Source organism: Cuculus canorus, chromosome 16 (genome assembly GCF_017976375.1).
Source record: "Cuculus canorus isolate bCucCan1 chromosome 16, bCucCan1.pri, whole genome shotgun sequence".
NCBI lineage: Eukaryota > Metazoa > Chordata > Aves > Cuculiformes > Cuculidae > Cuculus > Cuculus canorus.
Window position 1 is genome coordinate 8120216 of NC_071416.1, and position 17914 is coordinate 8138129.

Consider the following 17914-nt stretch of genomic DNA (forward strand, 5'->3'; position numbering starts at 1 on the left):
TGGGAATTTCTCGGGGACAATTTCTTAAAAGCAAAACAATCTTTTCAACGATATTCTTAATTCTAGACTAGGAAAAAAAATTCAGATCATGTTGGCTCGATGAAATCAGGATCGAAGTTGTTTATTGACTTACTAATGACAGGTAATTATCCAGCAATCAGTTAACTACACGCCTGGGATCGATATCTGCAATGCAGCCGATAAGGCACAACACGAGGCACTTCTGAAATATTAAAAACACACGCAGATGTCTAAATGCTGCCTCTAACTCACTCCAAGCAGCCCTAACCTCCCACAGGACTGCAGACTCGCTCCCGTCCTCTCACAGCTCATGCACCCCAGGAACAGGGGGTTCCCCTTTTCTTGCCCCCACCTCCTGCGCACACTGCTGCCCTCAGCACACTGCTGCCCCTGCAGTTTCTGATGCAAATGTGATTTATTTCATAAAATCACAGAATCATGGAATGGTTTGGTTTGGAAGGGACCTCAAAGCCCATCCAGTTCCATCCCCTGCCATGGGCAGGGACACCTCCCACTGGATCAGGGTTGCTCCAAGCCCCATCCAACCTGGCCCTGAACACCTCCAGGGATGGGGCAGCCACCACTGCTCTGGGCAACCTGGGCCAGGGTCTCCCCACCCTCATCACAAAGAAATGTTTAGGGACCAGTCCTTTCAAGACGCCCTTTGGCCAGACGAGCCCGATCGGCTCCAGCAGACGCACAGTAGGCCAGAGTCTCGTTGTAGGGTGATGGGGGCTTTTTATTTCAGCTTGTGGAGTCAAGTTAGTGAAAAGTCAAGGAAAGAGGAAGAAACAACCCAGGATCCCCAGCACCCTTGCTGCTCCCTCTCCCGCCAGTCCTGTGGGGTCCGTGCTGCAGCGGCAGTTGCAGCCGTACCTCCTGCACCTCAGCTCTCCTTGACGGGCACGTCCAGCACTAGAGCATCCTGCAGGTTTAAACACAGAAAGCACATGGGCAGGGTTTAGCCGTTGCTCCTGTGCTCCGATGTGACTGACCAAGCACTGACCAGGGCTGACACAGCAGGCCCACCATGCGAGGAAGCCCCTCATCCCTACCTGGAACCCGCTGATGCTGGCCTGCTGGTAGGTGATGCCCAGCAGGTCGGGCAGGGGCACCCCGGCTCGCAGCACCCCTGGAACGAGGGGAGCACAGTCAGAGGAGCCCCCATGGCGACCACTGCCAGGATCTCCCACGCCTCCCCGCTGCCCACCCACACCTACCAAAGGGTTTGCAAAGGTGTTTGGGAATGCTCAGAAAGAAAATTGGCACGGCTGAAATTCCTAGTTTTGTGCATATTAGCAGTAATAAAATTCCTGCTTTTGGCATCCTTCCCATACAAGTTAAGCAGACAAACTGATGTTCTGGGGTGGGGTTTTACTGGCACTATGCCTGGTTTCAGGCACAGCAAGGAGGGACGTGTTGATTTTTGGGGGAAAAGATCTTATGAAAACCATTCCCAGCTTTTCATGAGAAGCAGTTTTGATTTTGAGGACAAGAACAACAGTCAGGGAAGCTTCAGAGGAGAAGCTTGCATCCTTTGCAGCTGATCTGTGTGGGTGGATCTCTCCTGCCCGTAGAGGAGCTGGAATGCCAGAGCACTGACCAGGAGGCATTGTCCTCCTCCAGCTCCCCTGCAAACCCCATGGGTGCAAAACACCCGGCAAACGGCTTTCCTGGCAGAGTCACCCACAAGCCTTGAGGGCAGAAAAAGCCTGCAAGGTCAGCCAGGCGCTGCCAGTGGCAAAAGAAGAGATAACAGCAGTCTATAGGGAAAGAAACGAGAAGTATTTTCCCTGTGTAGATAGCAAATCCTCTCATGAAGCCATAGCTGTGCTTACTGTTGATCCACGGCACATAAGCCACATGAATTATATCTGCCAAAACACCTTTCAGTGGAAGCTCCTGCAACAGAGAAGTGATGTGAACAGCCCAACGCTCCTGTGCCAGCAGCCACCCCATCATTCATCCAGCGCCCTCTCCAATCACAGGAAAATGGCACAGGACCACAAAACAGAACAGCAACAGTTGGGAAATTCAAGATTTCCACGGCAGCTGCCCCAGACGAGAGGCTCCAGCCCTCAGTGCTCTGTCCTCAGTGGGTGCCGGGCACCCTCCCCACAGCCCACCCACAGCCAGCCCGAGCGCCACCAGTGCCTGTCCCTGGACACTGGCCCTCCTGGGCATCTCTATCTCAGCATTAGGATTAGAGGGAGATGAGGAAAACAAACATCCCACACACAAAACCTCAGCCTACGCTCCCACCCCACTGGTGCTGGGGAGAGTCACTCCCGGCCAAAAGTCTCCCAGGAATGAACAGAGTGTGTTATGAGCCGGGACCAGAGCATTCGTGCCTGTGGGCAAATACTTCTGGCAGTTTGTCATTTGTTATTCCAGGAAATGCTATTCCTTAAGATAACTTTGCTTTCACTTCATTTTGTTCCATTTTGGGGGTCTTTTTAAACAAAGTAGTTATTGGTAATAGAAGCAGCAGGACAGGGCTCCAGGGGGAGAATTCCTGGTACCCTATTCTGCAAAGCACCAGGGCTGAGATTCACAGCAGCCACCCCAGCCCCGCGCACGGCGCAGCCCACCCAACTCACGTCAAACACCCCAAGGGAGGAGGAAGCCAAGGCCACCCGGGACAGCCTGCAGCGAGGGGAAAAAGCACGGTGTCACTCGCTTTCTGCAGCCCTGTGAGCTGCCCTGCCGTCCCCAGCAACCCCCTCATCCTGCTCTTGGCCTCCCCCCGGCACTGGAGGTGCCACAGCTCCCCCAGTCTCCCTCCAGGAAGGGGCTGCTTCCCACGGAGAGCATTTTCTCTATTCTGAACCAACTGTCCGCTCTTCAAACTTAAAGAGCAAGAAGCCCAAACTGGTTCTAGGTCAGCTGGATTGTGTCACGTTGACCCTCATTTGTTCTTCAACAGCCGTTAGTACAAACTATAAGAGCCATGCAGAGACAGCACAGGTTCCTTCTGAGAGTGCACGGGTGAGGGGCAGTGTGTGGCTCAGGGCCTGCCGCTCGCTGGTGGGGACACTGAGCACCAGCAGCCTTTGTTACCTTTGCAGAGCAAGGGAGAGCAGCAGCTTTTCTTCTGCAACGGCAAACTGCACCTCCAGGTTGCTGTGCTGCAAGGGAAGAGGAAAGGGAGTCTCCACCAGGCCCTCGGCATCCCCCGACTGCGTCAGTCCCACAGGACCCCCCAGCCAGGCATCCTCCCCACAGACACCCCTGCTCACTGTCCCGCATCTCTCACTCTGGTGTTGGGGTGGGTTTGCTGGCTTGGGGTAGAGGTCATCACCTTCAGCCCTCACCAAGTGCAAAAGGCTTCAACTCACAACATCCAGGACAAAGAGGGATTCGGGAGCAGAGCCTGAAGGGAAAACACGAAACTCGGCAGTGCTGAAGAGCTGTACAAAGCTTTTTTCCGGGGCTATGGTCATCGCTGGTGCTTTCGCTTCTCGCATTTCAATCACCACCGGCTGGGATGGAGGCAGCACCCTGGCAAGCTGTGAAGAGTCAAAACAAAGGGGTGACAGTTCCCAATTCACTGCTCTGGGGATTATTCTGGTGGGAGTGGAACATCGGTGACATACACCACGGTCAGTGGGCGTCAGTTAAGTTGGTCTGTACTGCTTAACAGTATGTCCCCCAAATTAGCTTTTATTAATAAAAGTTTTATGAAAAAAAGTAAAGAAAGCATCAGTTCGACCCTGGGGAACAGGTTCCCAGCAAGTGTTTGTGAAAGGAGAGCAGCTCTACCTGCTGCCATAAGCAGCCTAAGATGGAGAGATCCACCCACAGAGCAGTAGGATCATCAAAATCCACCCACCTCAGGGATGAGGGCTCTAAGCATCGTGGTCACCAGAGGGGGAAGCCCAAGAACCTGTTGAGAAACAGTCACATGGCAGAGACTTCATGCACACCTGTGGGTTGGGGGGAGCTTAACCTGAGGAAGTGAAGAGGCACAGGCAGCACATGGATCTGCCTTGAGCTTGAGCACAGGTTTCTTCAGTGGTTTCTTGAGGCAAATCTCAAGCCCAAATCACCCACCATGTTATTGGTGATCTCCAGGTCAAAGGACTCCTGCAGAACAGAGAGCGCAGCACTCAAGAAGTTTGCAGACAGGATCAGCTGGGTAACACCATCCCTCTTTGCCGGCAGAGAAGCAAGAGACAGCTGGTCCACAGGAAGGTCAACCTCCTTTCCCCCCTCTTGGTGGAGAATGGTCTAAAAGGAAAAGTAAGAAAAACAGTGTCAGAGACGACAGGTCCATATCCAGGATTTGCATTTGGACCAAGAACAAGGTACCAGATGCTTTGCTCTGTTGTCTCAGCAATGAAACAGAACAATGAACTCCATAGAAAATCATGATCTAAGGAGGCGGTCAGGGGACAGAATGCAGCCAGCATGTTTGTGCCCCTCCCAAAGCCTCTGCTGCCCAACCCTGAGCAGGACAACGTCTCCAAACAAACGGATGTCAGAAACATCACCTCTCCAAAAACCGATACTAGACAGCAGCACTGACCTTCAAATCCAGCTCTATGAAAGTGTCATTCATCAGTGGGGCGGTGAGTAAAGTGTATTGGAGGGTCCCAGCATCCCAAAGAGGGATCTCGGCTGCGTGGAGGAAGAGACGGATGCTTAACCAGAAGTAACCAGAAGGTGCAGGCTCTGCACCACAGGGAGAGTCCTCACCAGTGCCAAAACACTGGGTCACCGGCCTCACGTGCAATTTATGGTTTTGGTGGACTCCTGCCTCCCTGCCAGCCTCAGAGATGCCAGGGTTTCCCCAGCCTGCACCCAGGATGGGGTGGATATTTGTGTGGCCCCACTGGGATTTGTTCTCATCTGGTCTACACAGGGCTCAGCAGACTGTCAATTCTTGGTGACAGAGCTGCACTTCCCCTTTCCAGGGGAAGGAAATGAGTGAGAAGGATGGACAGATGTCAACTTACAAGTCATGGTGATGAATTTTGCATTCACAAGGTTCACCACTGCATCCACGGCTGGACACAGCTGCAAGGAAGGAAGAAAGGTGTGAGGAAACCTTGAATGGAGGCTTCTGGTGGGAGCAGAGCTTCTTGGCTTTCCCACCTTGAAGCACCAGGACAAGGCCTTGCCTCAGTTTCCTCTGTCCCTGGTTGAATGAGGTTATTCTGGAATAAACCTAGTTTACACTGAGAGAAGACCAGGGCCCCACACAGCTTTCTCTCTGAACCAGACTGACTTCATGACACGAGTAGAAGAGGCTGCTAGTCTGCCCTTTGATGAGCCTTTAGGAAAAAAATTGCTCAACATTGAGATCAGCTCCATCCAAGCATTGCATCCCTGACCTGGGACAGGGGGCTTTCAGCAGTGACGGTGCCTCTGCTGCGGATCCTGGCTGCATAAAACCAGGGACTGCTCGAAAAGCTCCCTTTCACCAGCCTGCAGGCTCCTTTGTGGGGCAAAGCCGTGAAAACTGGTAGAGTGCAGTGAGGAAAAGGAGCTGATCTCCAGGAAAGAAGGATGGGAGGAAGATCAGACCTACCAGAGGCAGCAGTGCTTTGTGAAGGGTGTTGTCCAGAAACTTGTTCATGACTTTGGGCAGCACGCTGGGAGAAACAACACATCAGCGACACAGCCGCACACACAGAGCAATAATTATTTACTAGAGATCAAAAGGCAAGAAAGTCAAGCGCTAAAGAAAGCTGCGTGGCATGTATCAAGCCCAAATATGCCTAACATCTAATAAAAGATGTTTCCTCTCTTTGCAAACCTTTTCTTTCTCAAGAATGCCATCTTCTGGCTTTAAACAAAGCTAAAGGTTTTCACACCTAAAAGCAGTTCTCATATCCCAGGAGCACAACACCTAAATAAGGAGTGAAGCTGAGGATGGGCGCTGCATGGAATAACACAGACAGAGCCAGCCTGAGTTTGTCCATAGAGCATTTCGGGTTTCTTAGTGGAAAAAGGGAACAGGCAGAAGTGTTTGTGTTCTGCAGAGACCCACACCTGAAGCCTGAAAGGTTTGGCAGTGCTGGGATCGCCCACCTTTCAGGGATCTGTAGGATCACAAACCCTTGCCGTTGCCCCTCGGGCCTCACCTGCTGGGGCGGTTGGTTTTGACGCTAACGAGAGCGATGTGGCAGTTCCTGGAGCTGAACCTGGGGATTCCCATGGCGTCCTGCCGCAGCAAGCTGCTCGCCGTCAGGTTTGCAGCCACGGTGATTTCCATGCTTCCTCCTATAAAGCTGTTCAGAACAAAGCTTGGTCAGGGCAGGGCAGAGCCCAAAGTCCCACCAACCGTTCTCTCTGCCTCACCTTTTCCCAGCAATGGTCATTTGGACTAAGGCAGCCACAAAGAGCCCTGAGGCCGACGAGACTGCCAGCGATATCACCGGTGGGTGGAAATCTTTCACCTTAAGCCTGCAGGAAAAATACAAAGGAAAAGAGATGGGCAAGAGGAGCCAGCAGAGCAGCCAGGCTGCATGACACTCCCATCACTGATATTGCCATCACCATCTTTATTCTTCCACTTCTTGTTTAAACTTTCCACTTAAAACAACTTTTAAATTTAGAATCATGGTTCTTTTTAGCAAAAATATTGAACAACTTAATGTTGAATAAATTCAAGCTACTGCCCCTTTTCTGTCTGGCATTCAGAACATCTCCACATTCTCATCGAGCACGGATCTGCGGATGGAGAGCCTGCTCCAATCCCCCAGCGATCCTGGGGTTCCCTCTGGATACCATCACCTAAAAAGTGAGCAAACCCCACTGGGCGCCGCGGAGCCCCTGCAGCAGCCCCAGCCACACGGGAGACGGAGCCGATGTGCTTTGTTGCCTTTAAGTTATAGTTTCTCCATGTATCTGTAGACACAACCATGCAGAAAATCACCAGCTTTAATACACACTTGTTAGCAGGGAGTGATTCGTTTCTGCCTCCAGGCTGACACTTCCCAACCTTCTGCTTTTATTTTCTCATTCCCAGGTTCAGGCTCGCGATGCAGCGCTGCTCGTCATCACTCACCCCGAGAAGCCTTTGATGCTCAGCTTTTTTTGTGCTGCTTCCTCTGCCGTTTTCTGCAGAACATCACTCTCATTCAGAGCAGCAGAGACCGCTGGAAGATTTGCACAAGACAAGGAGTTTAGCACAGACCCCGCAGGGAGGAGCCTGGGCCAGAGGCTGAGGGGCGTCGGTGCTGCCCACTGTACCCTATAAAACACCGTTGTTCCAACACAGATGGGCACCATCAGGACACTTTGTGTGCTGTAATTTCATATTAAAATCACAGAATCGTTTGCTTGGAAAAGATCTTTGAGATCATCGAGTCCGACCGTACCTAACCACTACTGAACTATCCCTGAGCACATTACCAGCAATCCCTGCTGCACTGCGATTTGAGACATGAAACACAGGGTGCATTTCCAGTTTCACACCTTAATGTGCCTCACACTGGTGCAGAAACCATGTGCCCATGCTGAGGCATTGCAGCCGTGAGGTCCTGCCTGCAGCAGCCCACGTGGGAATGCAAGGAAGCAGCTCCTGCCTGGTGCCCACTCACCTGGTGGCATTTGACGGCCTCTCCACCACAATGTGGCCAGTGCTCTGCTGCCCACGTGTCTGCATGGATGGACAGACTCGGGTCCATACATGGACACTAACATGCTGAGTGCTTACCGTGGTCAATTGTTCCAAGATCAATCCTGATGACAGCTCCTGGGCCATCAGCTCCTCCTGACCACGCCAGCCAGCCACCAAGGAATAAAATGCACCAAACTCTTGACATCTTCCAATCTGGAATGGTTGCTCACAGACTTCCAGATGTGGCAGAGGATTACTAGAGCGTGAGCTTCAATAGACAGAGAGACAATGAATTGTGGATGGTTCCCAAACCACGGGTCACAAGCTAAGCACCGCACTCACGCTAGAGGAAAGCAAGTAGAACTCCATGCAAGTCTGGCAGAGCAACAACAGGCAAAGCACAGCCTGAATACAATGAGTCCCCAAAAATCAAATGTCTGAATGCCTCTGAGCAGCACCTGACCAGGATGTGCCTGCAGCATCCTGAACCACCCGCCTCGTGGTTAGTACCCAAGTAGAGCAATGAACCTGCCTCTTCCCACAAGCACCAGAGCTGCTTATCATGCCTAAAACCTGCCCTAGAGAAAGGGCTGGAAGTGCCTAATGGAGCACTTGGCTTGCTGAGCCTCCAAGCCACCCCAAGCCCAAGCCGCAGGAGCAGCAGGAGAGCTCATGGCCTGACAGGCCTCTCTGTGGACTGTGGACACGTTCCCCTGGTCTGCTCTGGCTCAGGCTATAACTTCTCGTTGGCACCAGAGGGAAGTGACATGAGCTGCTGCACCTCACCACAACGGGGCTCCTGCAGCGAAGGGTCCTGCCGTCACCTCACCTGGTTCTTCCTGGCAGAGAGTCCCCAGAGGTAGTCCAAGCTTTGCACGCATCTCCTGGAGAGAGGCGAAAAACAGCCTGTATATAAACCCTGACTGAGAAAGAGGAAAAAGAACAGCGTTAAAGGGCTGGGTGGTCACTGTGGTGTAAGCTGATCCCTGAGGGTTCCTGATATCTGCCAACACAAATAATTTCACTAATAAATTTGCAAGCCCAGTTAAGCCCCAAGCCTGGGGCAGCAAGGGCTCCCAGCAGGCTGCAGCCAGCGCTCTTGCTCAACGCCCAGGAGAAGCCAACAGAGGCTTGCACATCCACTCCGGAGGAAAAATATGATCTCTTTAATTACATGGTACAGATGGAAGTGGGATTGAGGAGAAACCTAAGACTCATCATGGTAAATTCTGCTTTTGGAGACACCTGTGAGACAGCTCAGGATGAGTGGCTCTCACTTCCCAAAGGTTCATGGAGCTTCTGCAAACACTGGGGGACAACACGGGCTCAGCTGGTGGGTGACCCAGCAGAAATTGTGATAATCTCAGTAATATTCCTACTGATTTCAGCAGGGTTGGAGTGAGGCTAAAAACCATCACCTGCCCAGAGAATGGGCTTCTCAGCCCCAGCCCTGTCCTGCTGAAGAAGAGCTGTGTCCCACCAGACTGCAGACAGGCTGCACAAAGCTCTGCCAGGTGAGCCACGCTGCTGCTGTCACTGTGACTGCCCAGGCATGAGCCCTGCCACCATGGTGTCCTCACCCGTTCCCTCCCGGGTACCCCACTAAGCAGGACACAGCTCTGGGAGTTCACCCTGGTGGGACCCTGTAGCACCGAGAGATTTATGCCTTCTCTTCATCTCTGTATAAAATGTGTCACAGGTTTAATCTGCCATCACCTCCTCCCCGTGATGTACTCGCTGGCTCTCTGCTAAGCCCAGACAGGAAGATTTACATCTTATCTAGCAGGAGTGTAAGATTCATAGATAACTCCCAATAAGGAATGCATCGCGCCAGAAAGACACTTTTGTGCTGGTAACTAGATCAGTCATTATGCTATAAGCTGACATCTAATTAAGCCTCCACGGGTCCAGAACAGCTCTTCAAGTGGAGAAAATCCACCTCTAAGCACCATGGTCTGGGCAGATTATCCCTAGCCCCTCACACGGCTGTAAATGATAATAACACTCCACAGATAAATCTCCAGCAGGGCTTCACAAAGAGCTGCGGATGTTACTGATGCCAGAACAAGGTGTAGCAGGGGCCAATTTCTGACTGCTGCTCAAAAATATAGTGATGATTTGTTTCTCAGAGACTTTTCCCAGTTGTGCCCGTGTCCCTCCTCGTGTCAGATGCCACAAAACACCTCCCGCAGCCCCAGGGCACTCGTTTGCAGGTTACAACCTTCTCCATAGATTTACTTTTCTGAACACATTTCTTGCCTCTAAATGGGCTGCAGACATCGTGCAGGGCTGTAAATCCTGGTCTCCCTCGCTAGGCTGCTGGACATATATCTTTGTGTTTTCTCTTGACACTGCTATCTGGATGCTTCAACGGAAATGCACAACGTGGCTGAGACCCCGCTTTTCTTCTTGGCGTTGCTCTGTCCTGCTGAGGAGGAAAGCAGCACAGAGCTGGTGAGAGCCAAAGGCTTTGAACATGTCAAGATGCACCTGGAACCAGCGCCCAATAACTCACTCTGCCAGCGCACAAAGGACAATGGTTGCCTCCCCAGTATGCAGGTGTTTCAACAAGCGCTGAACACCGTATCCCATTGCCAAGGGACTCGGACCAATGTGGGCGCTCCAGCCTGCTCTGGAAGAGTGGTCATGCCTCAAAGCTGATATGACAAATATCAGCGGGGGGTGGGAAGTCAGAACACAGAGCACAAAGGAGAGCTGGGTGAGATCACGGAGGATGAGCTTGCATGGTGTTTGCAGGCAGTCCGGGGTCTATCCTCCAAGCCAAAAGGAAGCCAGGAGAACACGACAGACCCCAAGCACGGGAAGGAGACTGGCTGGGACTCCCTTCATGAATCCTTTCACTGCTTGTAGAGTTGTTGTCAAAGAGAGTGGACATAATCACCATTTTTTCTACCAGTTATAATAAATACCGACAGTGGCTTCTGACTGGGAATCAGCTAGAGAGAGGAAGGAATTATTGCAGACAGCCATTCCAGAGATGAGAGGAGACAGCTAAAAAAAAAAACCCAACAAATAATCGATGTTCTCTCTGGTCTAAAACTCCCTGAACCCAACAAAAACACTTCAACAGCCTAACCCAGCCTGAGGGAAATGGAAGCATCCTTGATGAACTGCCAAGACCTCCTCCAGCGCTACACATGCTGGTCTCATCACTTCTGCTGTGTCACCCAGTTAGGAGAGCGACAAAAGCCGCAGCAGCTTCTCGCTAGTGTGGATGTGGCAGTGGCTGTCTCTGTGACAATCAGAAGAAAGCATGGCTGCAGAGCAAAGAAGCCCATGTTCGCTTTCTGACAATGTTTCATTCCTTGGCATCCTCCCCTCAGAGACCTTCCTTTGTGCTCCTCAGCAGCACCACAATGAAGGCAAGCTGCCCCAGCACCTGCGTTCAGTACTTGACCTCGCTAGGTCAGCGGGCAATGTCATCAAGTGTATGGGGTATAGAAAACAAAGTGTCCACTGAATGTCCTGTTTTCCAGCCCTCTTTGCCAATCCCTGCCCCATTATCCTTACTGTGAGGATATATAAAGCCAGCACAATGCTTGGTGCAGCCACGGCGAGAAACGAACGGAGCTGGAAGAATGGGAAGCCTGGCGATGAAAGGTAAAGAAGCATTTTCAGATGGAATAGCTCAGCACGGGTGTTGCTTGCGCTTGCCTCGGTGGGTCTCGGCAAGGGTCAGTTCTCACCAGAAGTCCTCTTTCTGCAAAGACTGATACAACTTATGTATGTTTTCTGCAGGCTGAAATTTCCAAATTACTTGTTTTCTGAATACTGAAAGAGCTTTACAAACTTTATAAACAATTTCCAAACATTTTCAGAGATGCCGATAACTCTCTCACCTCTTCATTTGATTTTAACCTCCTCCATAACTTCCATTTCTTCCTCAAATGATTTTAGCTCCTGTTTATTTGCTAGTTCTACACCAGTTGCACACCATTACATGCTCTTCTGTTGGCACAACATCACTGCAAGCACTTGCAGGGGGCTCTCAAGGCTGAGCCTTCTATTAGGGCTTTTACCTCCCCAGGTGCTCTGGGAGAGTTATGCACTGCTATCGCATAAACTCTGACAAGCTCGGGGCTGCAAACCCAACCTGGCAGCAGATCCGTGGCTCCTGAGCGTGGCTGCGTGCCACGGTGGCCGGGCCAGGGCCGTGTGGATCTGACCAGGCTGCTGTGTGTGTCCTCCTTCTCCTTCAGGCACCGGCATGGAGAAGTTCTGTGTCCTGAGCATCCTCCTCAGCCTCCTGGTCCCTGCACATGCCACCAGGTCCCCTGACTGCGGGGGCATCCTCACGCCATCAGGATTGAGCTACTGTAAGTCTGAACCCCTCATCTCCCACACCGTCAGCAGGGAGAGGAGGCAACAGCATCTCCCAGTCCAGTGATGAAATCCCAAACACTGCCACCAGAAACTTAAGCCATTCATCAGCTCGTTTCCATCGTCCCCCTTCTATAAGGAGTACCGGGGGTTGGTAAGGGGTGGCAGTGCATCACCTGGACAGATCTCAGCCTGTGTGTCAGACCACAAGCTCCAGAGGGTCTCATAACTTATCTGCCCTGTTTCACAGTTGCTGAAGTTTCAAAGTCGTATGCGGAAGCAATCCTCAGGCAGGACCTAAAGGACCTGATAGGTCCAGAAGTGTTTCCCAGCATCCCAGAGTCCAGCAGGTGAGTTCACAGCTCTGCCTTGCCCCGGCTTTGTCCCCACACCGCTGGGTCACGCTGCTGCTTACCTGGAGCGCTTTAAATATTGTGACAAAAGGTGTTGCACCAGTGGCGGCAAAAAGCCTCCTGGAGATCAACACGGCTGTTTGCCAGGGTGGTTTAGAAAAGGGCTCTCAGCTTCTCCTTTGGGGTCTAAGGGCAGCCACCCCAGTGCCACCCTCATGACACTGATCCACGCAGATGCCACGAGCTTTAGGTGTTTGCCCACTGTGAGAGCAGCCAGGGATTGCACGTCAGTCTGTGCTGGTCCTGACACCTTCATTTCTGCTCCAGCAGTGTCCAAATTGACTCCATCAAAGTTGCCAAGCTGACATTGTCACTTATCCCCGACACTGGTCTGCGGCTGAGCATTGATGCGGACTTCGGCATCACACCTGCCCCGTGAGTGCTGGGGCTGTGGGAATGGAAGTGGCCCAAGCTCCTGGCTGGAGCATCGGGGCCTCATCCAGTATTTGTTGTCTGCCTGCGGCAGCTGGGGCAAGCGGGACCAGGAGCAGCCCCTGTGCCTCAGTCTCCACCTCTCCTCCCCGGCACAGTTCCATCACCAAGCAGATGAGACTGTCCATCCTGGCGAACCTCCAAGTGGAAATGAACGCTGAAGAGAATCTGGAGCTGGTGACCTCCGCCTGCAAATCCACCGTGGAGGAGACACAGAGCACCGGGGAGACACAAAGGTCAACCTCGTGGTTTTCAGTGTTATGAGATCTGGGTAATGGGGGAAAAGGAGAAGCCGAGACAGATGCATTTCTAGGGCAGGAAGGTGATAGGGCTCAGATCTGCCCACTGTCCTAAAAGCTTACAAAGGTTAACACAGAAATTTTATCTTTGTGGGAAGAACTTTGTTCTGCTTGCGGGGTTGGTTCCCCCTATTTTAAGAGAGTTTCATTCTCTCATACGGGAGCGGATCTTTTAAAGTAGTGTAGCAGGAATGTTTTCGATGCAATTCCAAAGGCAATTCTTCAGCATTTTTGGATTCTGAATTGTAATCATAGTTTAATAGAAGATAGAAAATAATGGCAATCCTGTCCCTGGATGCCTTTTGGGTCAGATAAAAGACCTACCCTTGGCTGAGCTGGTTCTCATCTAACTTCTTCTGTTCTGTCGTTTTCATGCAGCAAGTCCTCTAGTTCGGAAGAGGACAAGAAGATTACTGTCGAGAAGGTAAGATAAAGCTTGTAAAGGCATCAACAGGAGAAGACAAAGTTGCACAGTTCTGTAAGACTTAGAGCACTTTAAGTCAATGGTGCTTTGCCAGGTCTCCCCCACAGCTCGTGGTCACCTACCACTGCCATCCCCTATCCCTGGGCTGCCGTGCCACCAGACGATGGCAATACCTGCAGCAGAGGTGTTTGATGCCAGCAGACTCCTGTGTTCCTCTGCCTCCTCTCTTTTTGTTCTTTATTCCACAGGTTTGCTCAGAAGTCTCCAAACTGCTGCTTTCCCCCAATGAGCTGCTGATCTCTCTGACAGGTGAGCACGTGACTCTCAGGCTCAGGATGGCCAAAGCGCTTTGGGGTTCATTCTGGAGCAGGTCCCATGATGGGACAGACTCCCACCCTGCAGCAGAAGTGCAGCAGCAGTAGCTCTGCCACCGTTATCTCCCTGGGCACCCATTCCCTCTGCTTGGCTTTCTTTCCCTTTCTCTTTACTCAGGAAACCCAGGTGCCCCCCAAACCCAACCTGCTGTCACCACTTTCCTCCTCTGTCTGAGTGTCCCTCTGCTTGGTTTGCAGCTCAGTTCCCAGTCACGCCAAGCTGCCAGGTCCAGTACCAGCCCCTCGCTGCACCCATGTTCTCCGAGCAGGGAATCACCATATCCTTGCAAGTAAGTCCTTGCTTTCCAACACTCGCAGCCCAGTGCCAGGCTTTTGGACAGCCACTTCCCCCCCATGCTACACGCCCTGAGACACCTCAAACTCCCTTTCTTCTTGCCCATGTTCCTGCAGACGACTTTCCAGGTGGCAGGCGTGGCAATCCCCCTTCCAGTCAGCCCCGTGCCATTCAGCATGCCCGAGCCAGCGAGCCTCAGCCCTTCCCACCTCACCTTGGCTTTCTCTAAGCACTTCTACACCAGCCTCTTCTCCGCCCTGGAAATATCTGGAGCCTTCAACATGACCTTCTCGGTGAGTAGAGCAAGCGAGCGAGGAAGGAGTAGAACATATGCATTCACAGGGACAGCCACGAATGGTTTGGAGGAGCCATGCACCCCGCAAAGAAAAGAGTGTGTCCCTGAGTGCCTGTGGGAGAGGCAGCCTCTTGCCCTCAGGCTCCCCACAATATTGCTGGTCTAATGGTGCATGGAGAATTTGCCATGCAGGGTAATGAGAACGCTCCTCCTGACACGTGCTGGCGTGCAGAAAGGCTCCTCCAGCTGGGTTGGACACAAGCCCCAGGGCAGCAGCCCCAAGCATCCATCAGTGGGATCACAAGCTCTACTTTGTCTTTCAGAGCCCGCTGACCACTGCCACCCTGGCACAGAAGATCCCTCAGGTTCGTTGCCATTGCGGTCGCTCTGAGAGGCAAAATCCCAGCCCAGGCAGTGTCCCCCGGCCACCTGCCCACCACCCCGGGGGCTGCTGTGCCCAGAAATAACCCCCCTCCCTCGGCAGATGGGCTCCCTCTTCCAAGAGGACCTACCAGTGGTGCTGCAAGCTGTGTTCAGGAGCTCGCCTCGGGTGGTGCTGGAAGAAGACAAAGCAGCCCTGAAGCTCTTCCTCACCGTCCACGTCGGGGAAGGATTGACATCTTTCCAGAGCTTCCTGAGTATGAATGTGGTGAGTGTGCTCTGCGAGCATGCCAAGCTCCACATGGGCAACACCCTTTCCTCTGAGACACAGTGTGTGATTGCAGCCATTGCGAGGGGCTGATTTAGCTATACCTGCCACAGCGCTCCTGGTTCTCGGCAGCGTTTGCCTCCGTTGGGTAGAGCAGGGTGTGAGGAGCACAGCGCAGGGGGCAATGCAGGGAGCAGGTTCAGTACATCCCGCTGTTCAAAGCTGAAGCAGGGACATTTACTCTCTCTGATCCTACCCTCTCTTTCCCTGTTGCAGGATATCTCTGCGGGACTCCTCCTTAGCGTCGCCGACACGAGGATGCTGATCTCTGCAGCAGCGATAGAGTAATGAACCCAGCTATGCTCCGAGTCCTCCGAGGGGAGGCATCCCAGTCATAGTGGGGAAAGGAGAGGCAAAGTGGTTGAGGACTGCCCCATCTACAGACAGCCTGTGGCTGGTGGGGCTCCGGCGTGCCCAGGTCCCAGCCCAGCAGCATCCTGCACCCCAACACACTCACCCACCCGGTGCAGCCTCTCTGCTTCACCAAAGCCATTCAGTCCGAGTCCTGGGGGCCAAAACACCCTCAAGCTCCTGCTGCTGTGCCCAGGGGAAAGCCAGGCTGCTGCTCTGAGCCGCCTGGTCAGAGGTCCCCATGCACCAAGGTCGCTGCTGGCTTGGCCCTGGACTCAGCCAAGGGGTTGGGGCATAACATGAAAGTCGCTGCTTATTACAACTTACCACAAGCAGCTCCCGTGCTGCTCTTTGTTTTCCAGGGATGTTCAGCTCAGCCTGGCTGCCTCCAACGTGGGTCCTGTGCTGGTAGGTGTCCTCCGCCACGCTGCTGTGACGTGCTGAACGTAACAGCCCACCTCAGCACCATCCTCTAAGAGCCTGGTCACCCTCAGCTGCACCAGATAGTTTAGGTGGCCCTAAATCATCTCATCCAGCATTAGTAGCAGGAAAATATCTACTGTGGGTGCATGCTGCATCCTGCGGAAGGTGGGGGCAGGCCTGTGCAGGATTAGGAGAGGTGCAATATGCATCAGGACCCCTCTCTTGCTGGTCCCTGCCTTGTTCCTTCTGCTCCAGAGTCACGCCATGTACGAGCTGACTATGCGTTTCCCTTTGGCAGGACACCTTGCTGGAGGAGCTGTTTTTGCCCACAATCCGTAAGGAGGTACCAGCTCAGATGAACGGTGAGGAGCCGGGGGTCTGGCAGTGGTGCTGCTACATGGGATGCACGGCAAGGATCAAGGTGGCACCCAGCTAGAAACTTTCCCTCTTTCTTTTTACTAGTGGTCCTCAATGAAGGAATCTTCCTGCCCCACATCTCCAGCTTTACCTACACCGACGTCAACATCATGATTCACAAGGTAAGAAATAAGACATTTCAGTTGCTCCCTGCTGTGCTTGGTTTAAAGCGAGCTCAGGAATAGCGCTTACCTCCTGGCGGAGGTAACACACATCGGAGCCTGCTCCTCCAGCCCTGTTAAGCCACAGAACCAAGTCGCATCACTTTCAAAAGGTGTAGTTCCTCTCTGGGCCCACTGACTTGAGCAGCAGCTGTGCCAGAGGGGCTGTGGGCCTGGGCAGCGCCTGGTGCAGGCTGACAGGAGCCCACGGGCACCTTGCTCAGCCCCATTTCCTCTCCTTGCCTAGGACTACGTCTTGGTCAACTGCAACCTCGAGCTACAGGCAAAGAGCGCAGAGCAGACCTTGGGTTGAGGTCGTTGTCCGGAGGAAAGCAGTAGCACACAACTGCTCTGTTGACTCTCAAATCATGCTTCATGTTTTGTCACTGCTTGAAATGTTGAAAATTATCTTCCTTGCCTCACTAAAGCACCACTTTCTCAGCTTTAGGATATTAACGGCATTGCACTAGCGGCTTTCTCTTCCAGCCCTGTGCTGGGTATTTTTGTTCCACAAAGAGGATGGATTGTAACCACGTTCTGTACTTTAATTAAACATTTCCCTTTCATACTGCATTTTCTGGTAAGACTATCGATTTTTTTCTCCTCAACAATTTGTACCTAAAGACAGATGCATTTTGTCTTGCTAAGTACAGATGCCCAGATCTTGCATTTAATTAAGGGAGCGTGGAAATTCCACTAATTTATAAGGATGCAAAGCAGCCCCGTGCCTCTCTGCTGCAGAACAAGGTGGCCCCTACCAACAAGAGATCCTTCATTTGCTTTTCCTCCATGTCTCATGTTTCTATGGGAACATTCCAGCTGGTGGTTCTCCCTGGGTCAGAAGGAAGGGGGGAGGAGGAAATCAGTCTGCACAATGGTTTCTAATTTTAGACTTGAAGGCAGTTATATTTTGAAAGCCAGACTTCTGACAAAGCTCATCACGGAGAAAATGCTGAACACAGTGTGGCCACACAGGCAGAGAGGGGGCGAGGCACCACCACCAAGTGGCTGCATTTGTCCATAATGGAATGCTCTACCCAAGTGACCAAATGCAACACTGTGCTCCAGAGGTTGTTCTAAAGAAGAGGGGATCCACAATAGGCTTGAGTGAAGGTTAGGCTGGTAACAGAGCTCCTAAAGCCACCCCACTGCTCTGGCCAGAGTGAGCGCATTGAGGGGCCAATGCCTAGGGAAAGCGCTCCAACCACTGCCCGGCAGCTCCACAATGGTAATGTCCATGAAACCATATTAGTGACACACACGTCTGCTTTCACTCACAACAGCTACACACATCATTTCTAGCCTCTGGAGCTGCTGAAAAGCACTTCAAAACCTCATATTTCAGAGCCTCAGAAATAAGAAAGCAAACAAAACAAGCCAAGTTGATTT

The 17914-nt window shown here is 52.3% G+C and overlaps 2 protein-coding genes across 2 annotated transcripts; one reads left to right on the plus strand and one right to left on the minus strand.

Annotated features, from left to right (window-relative positions):
• Positions 1-1291: 1291 nt before the first annotated feature.
• BPIFB6 (BPI fold containing family B member 6) lies at positions 1292-7842 on the minus strand. The gene is made up of 13 exons (XM_009562707.2): positions 7688-7842; positions 7037-7127; positions 6328-6432; positions 6111-6257; positions 5555-5618; positions 4980-5040; positions 4550-4641; positions 4075-4251; positions 3854-3907; positions 3360-3530; positions 3082-3149; positions 2622-2667; positions 1292-1923 (listed from the first exon to the last, which is right to left on the minus strand). Exons 1-13 carry the CDS (start codon positions 7794-7796, stop codon positions 1537-1539), a joined length of 1572 nt encoding a protein of 523 aa, XP_009561002.2. The 5' UTR covers positions 7797-7842; the 3' UTR covers positions 1292-1536.
• A 3232-nt stretch (positions 7843-11074) lies between these two features.
• BPIFB2 (BPI fold containing family B member 2) lies at positions 11075-16838 on the plus strand. The gene is made up of 16 exons (XM_054081852.1): positions 11075-11212; positions 11812-11928; positions 12183-12282; positions 12616-12720; positions 12876-13013; positions 13455-13500; positions 13749-13809; positions 14073-14164; positions 14286-14462; positions 14788-14829; positions 14949-15113; positions 15390-15457; positions 15887-15932; positions 16246-16309; positions 16410-16486; positions 16773-16838. The coding sequence occupies exons 1-16, from the start codon at positions 11191-11193 to the stop codon at positions 16836-16838; spliced, it is 1386 nt and encodes a 461-aa protein (XP_053937827.1). The 5' UTR covers positions 11075-11190.
• The last annotated feature ends 1076 nt before the right edge of the window (positions 16839-17914 follow it).

Excerpts from the sequence above, each read along its gene's own strand:
- BPIFB6 (XM_009562707.2), bottom strand. The coding sequence starts at position 7,796 with ATGTCAAGAGTTTGGTGCATTTTATTCCTTGGTGGCTGGCTGGCGTGG. Across the intron at positions 4,642-4,979 it reads AAAATTCATCACCATGACTT|CCGAGATCCCTCTTTGGGAT; the intron begins GTAAGTTGACAT and ends TCCTCCACGCAG. Across the intron at positions 1,924-2,621 it reads CCTCCCTTGGGGTGTTTGAC|GAGCTTCCACTGAAAGGTGT; the intron begins GTGAGTTGGGTG and ends TCTCTGTTGCAG.
- BPIFB2 (XM_054081852.1), top strand. The coding sequence starts at position 11,191 with ATGGGAAGCCTGGCGATGAAAG. Across the intron at positions 12,721-12,875 it reads TTCGGCATCACACCTGCCCC|TTCCATCACCAAGCAGATGA; the intron begins GTGAGTGCTGGG and ends TCCCCGGCACAG. Across the intron at positions 16,310-16,409 it reads GGTACCAGCTCAGATGAACG|TGGTCCTCAATGAAGGAATC; the intron begins GTGAGGAGCCGG and ends TCTTTTTACTAG.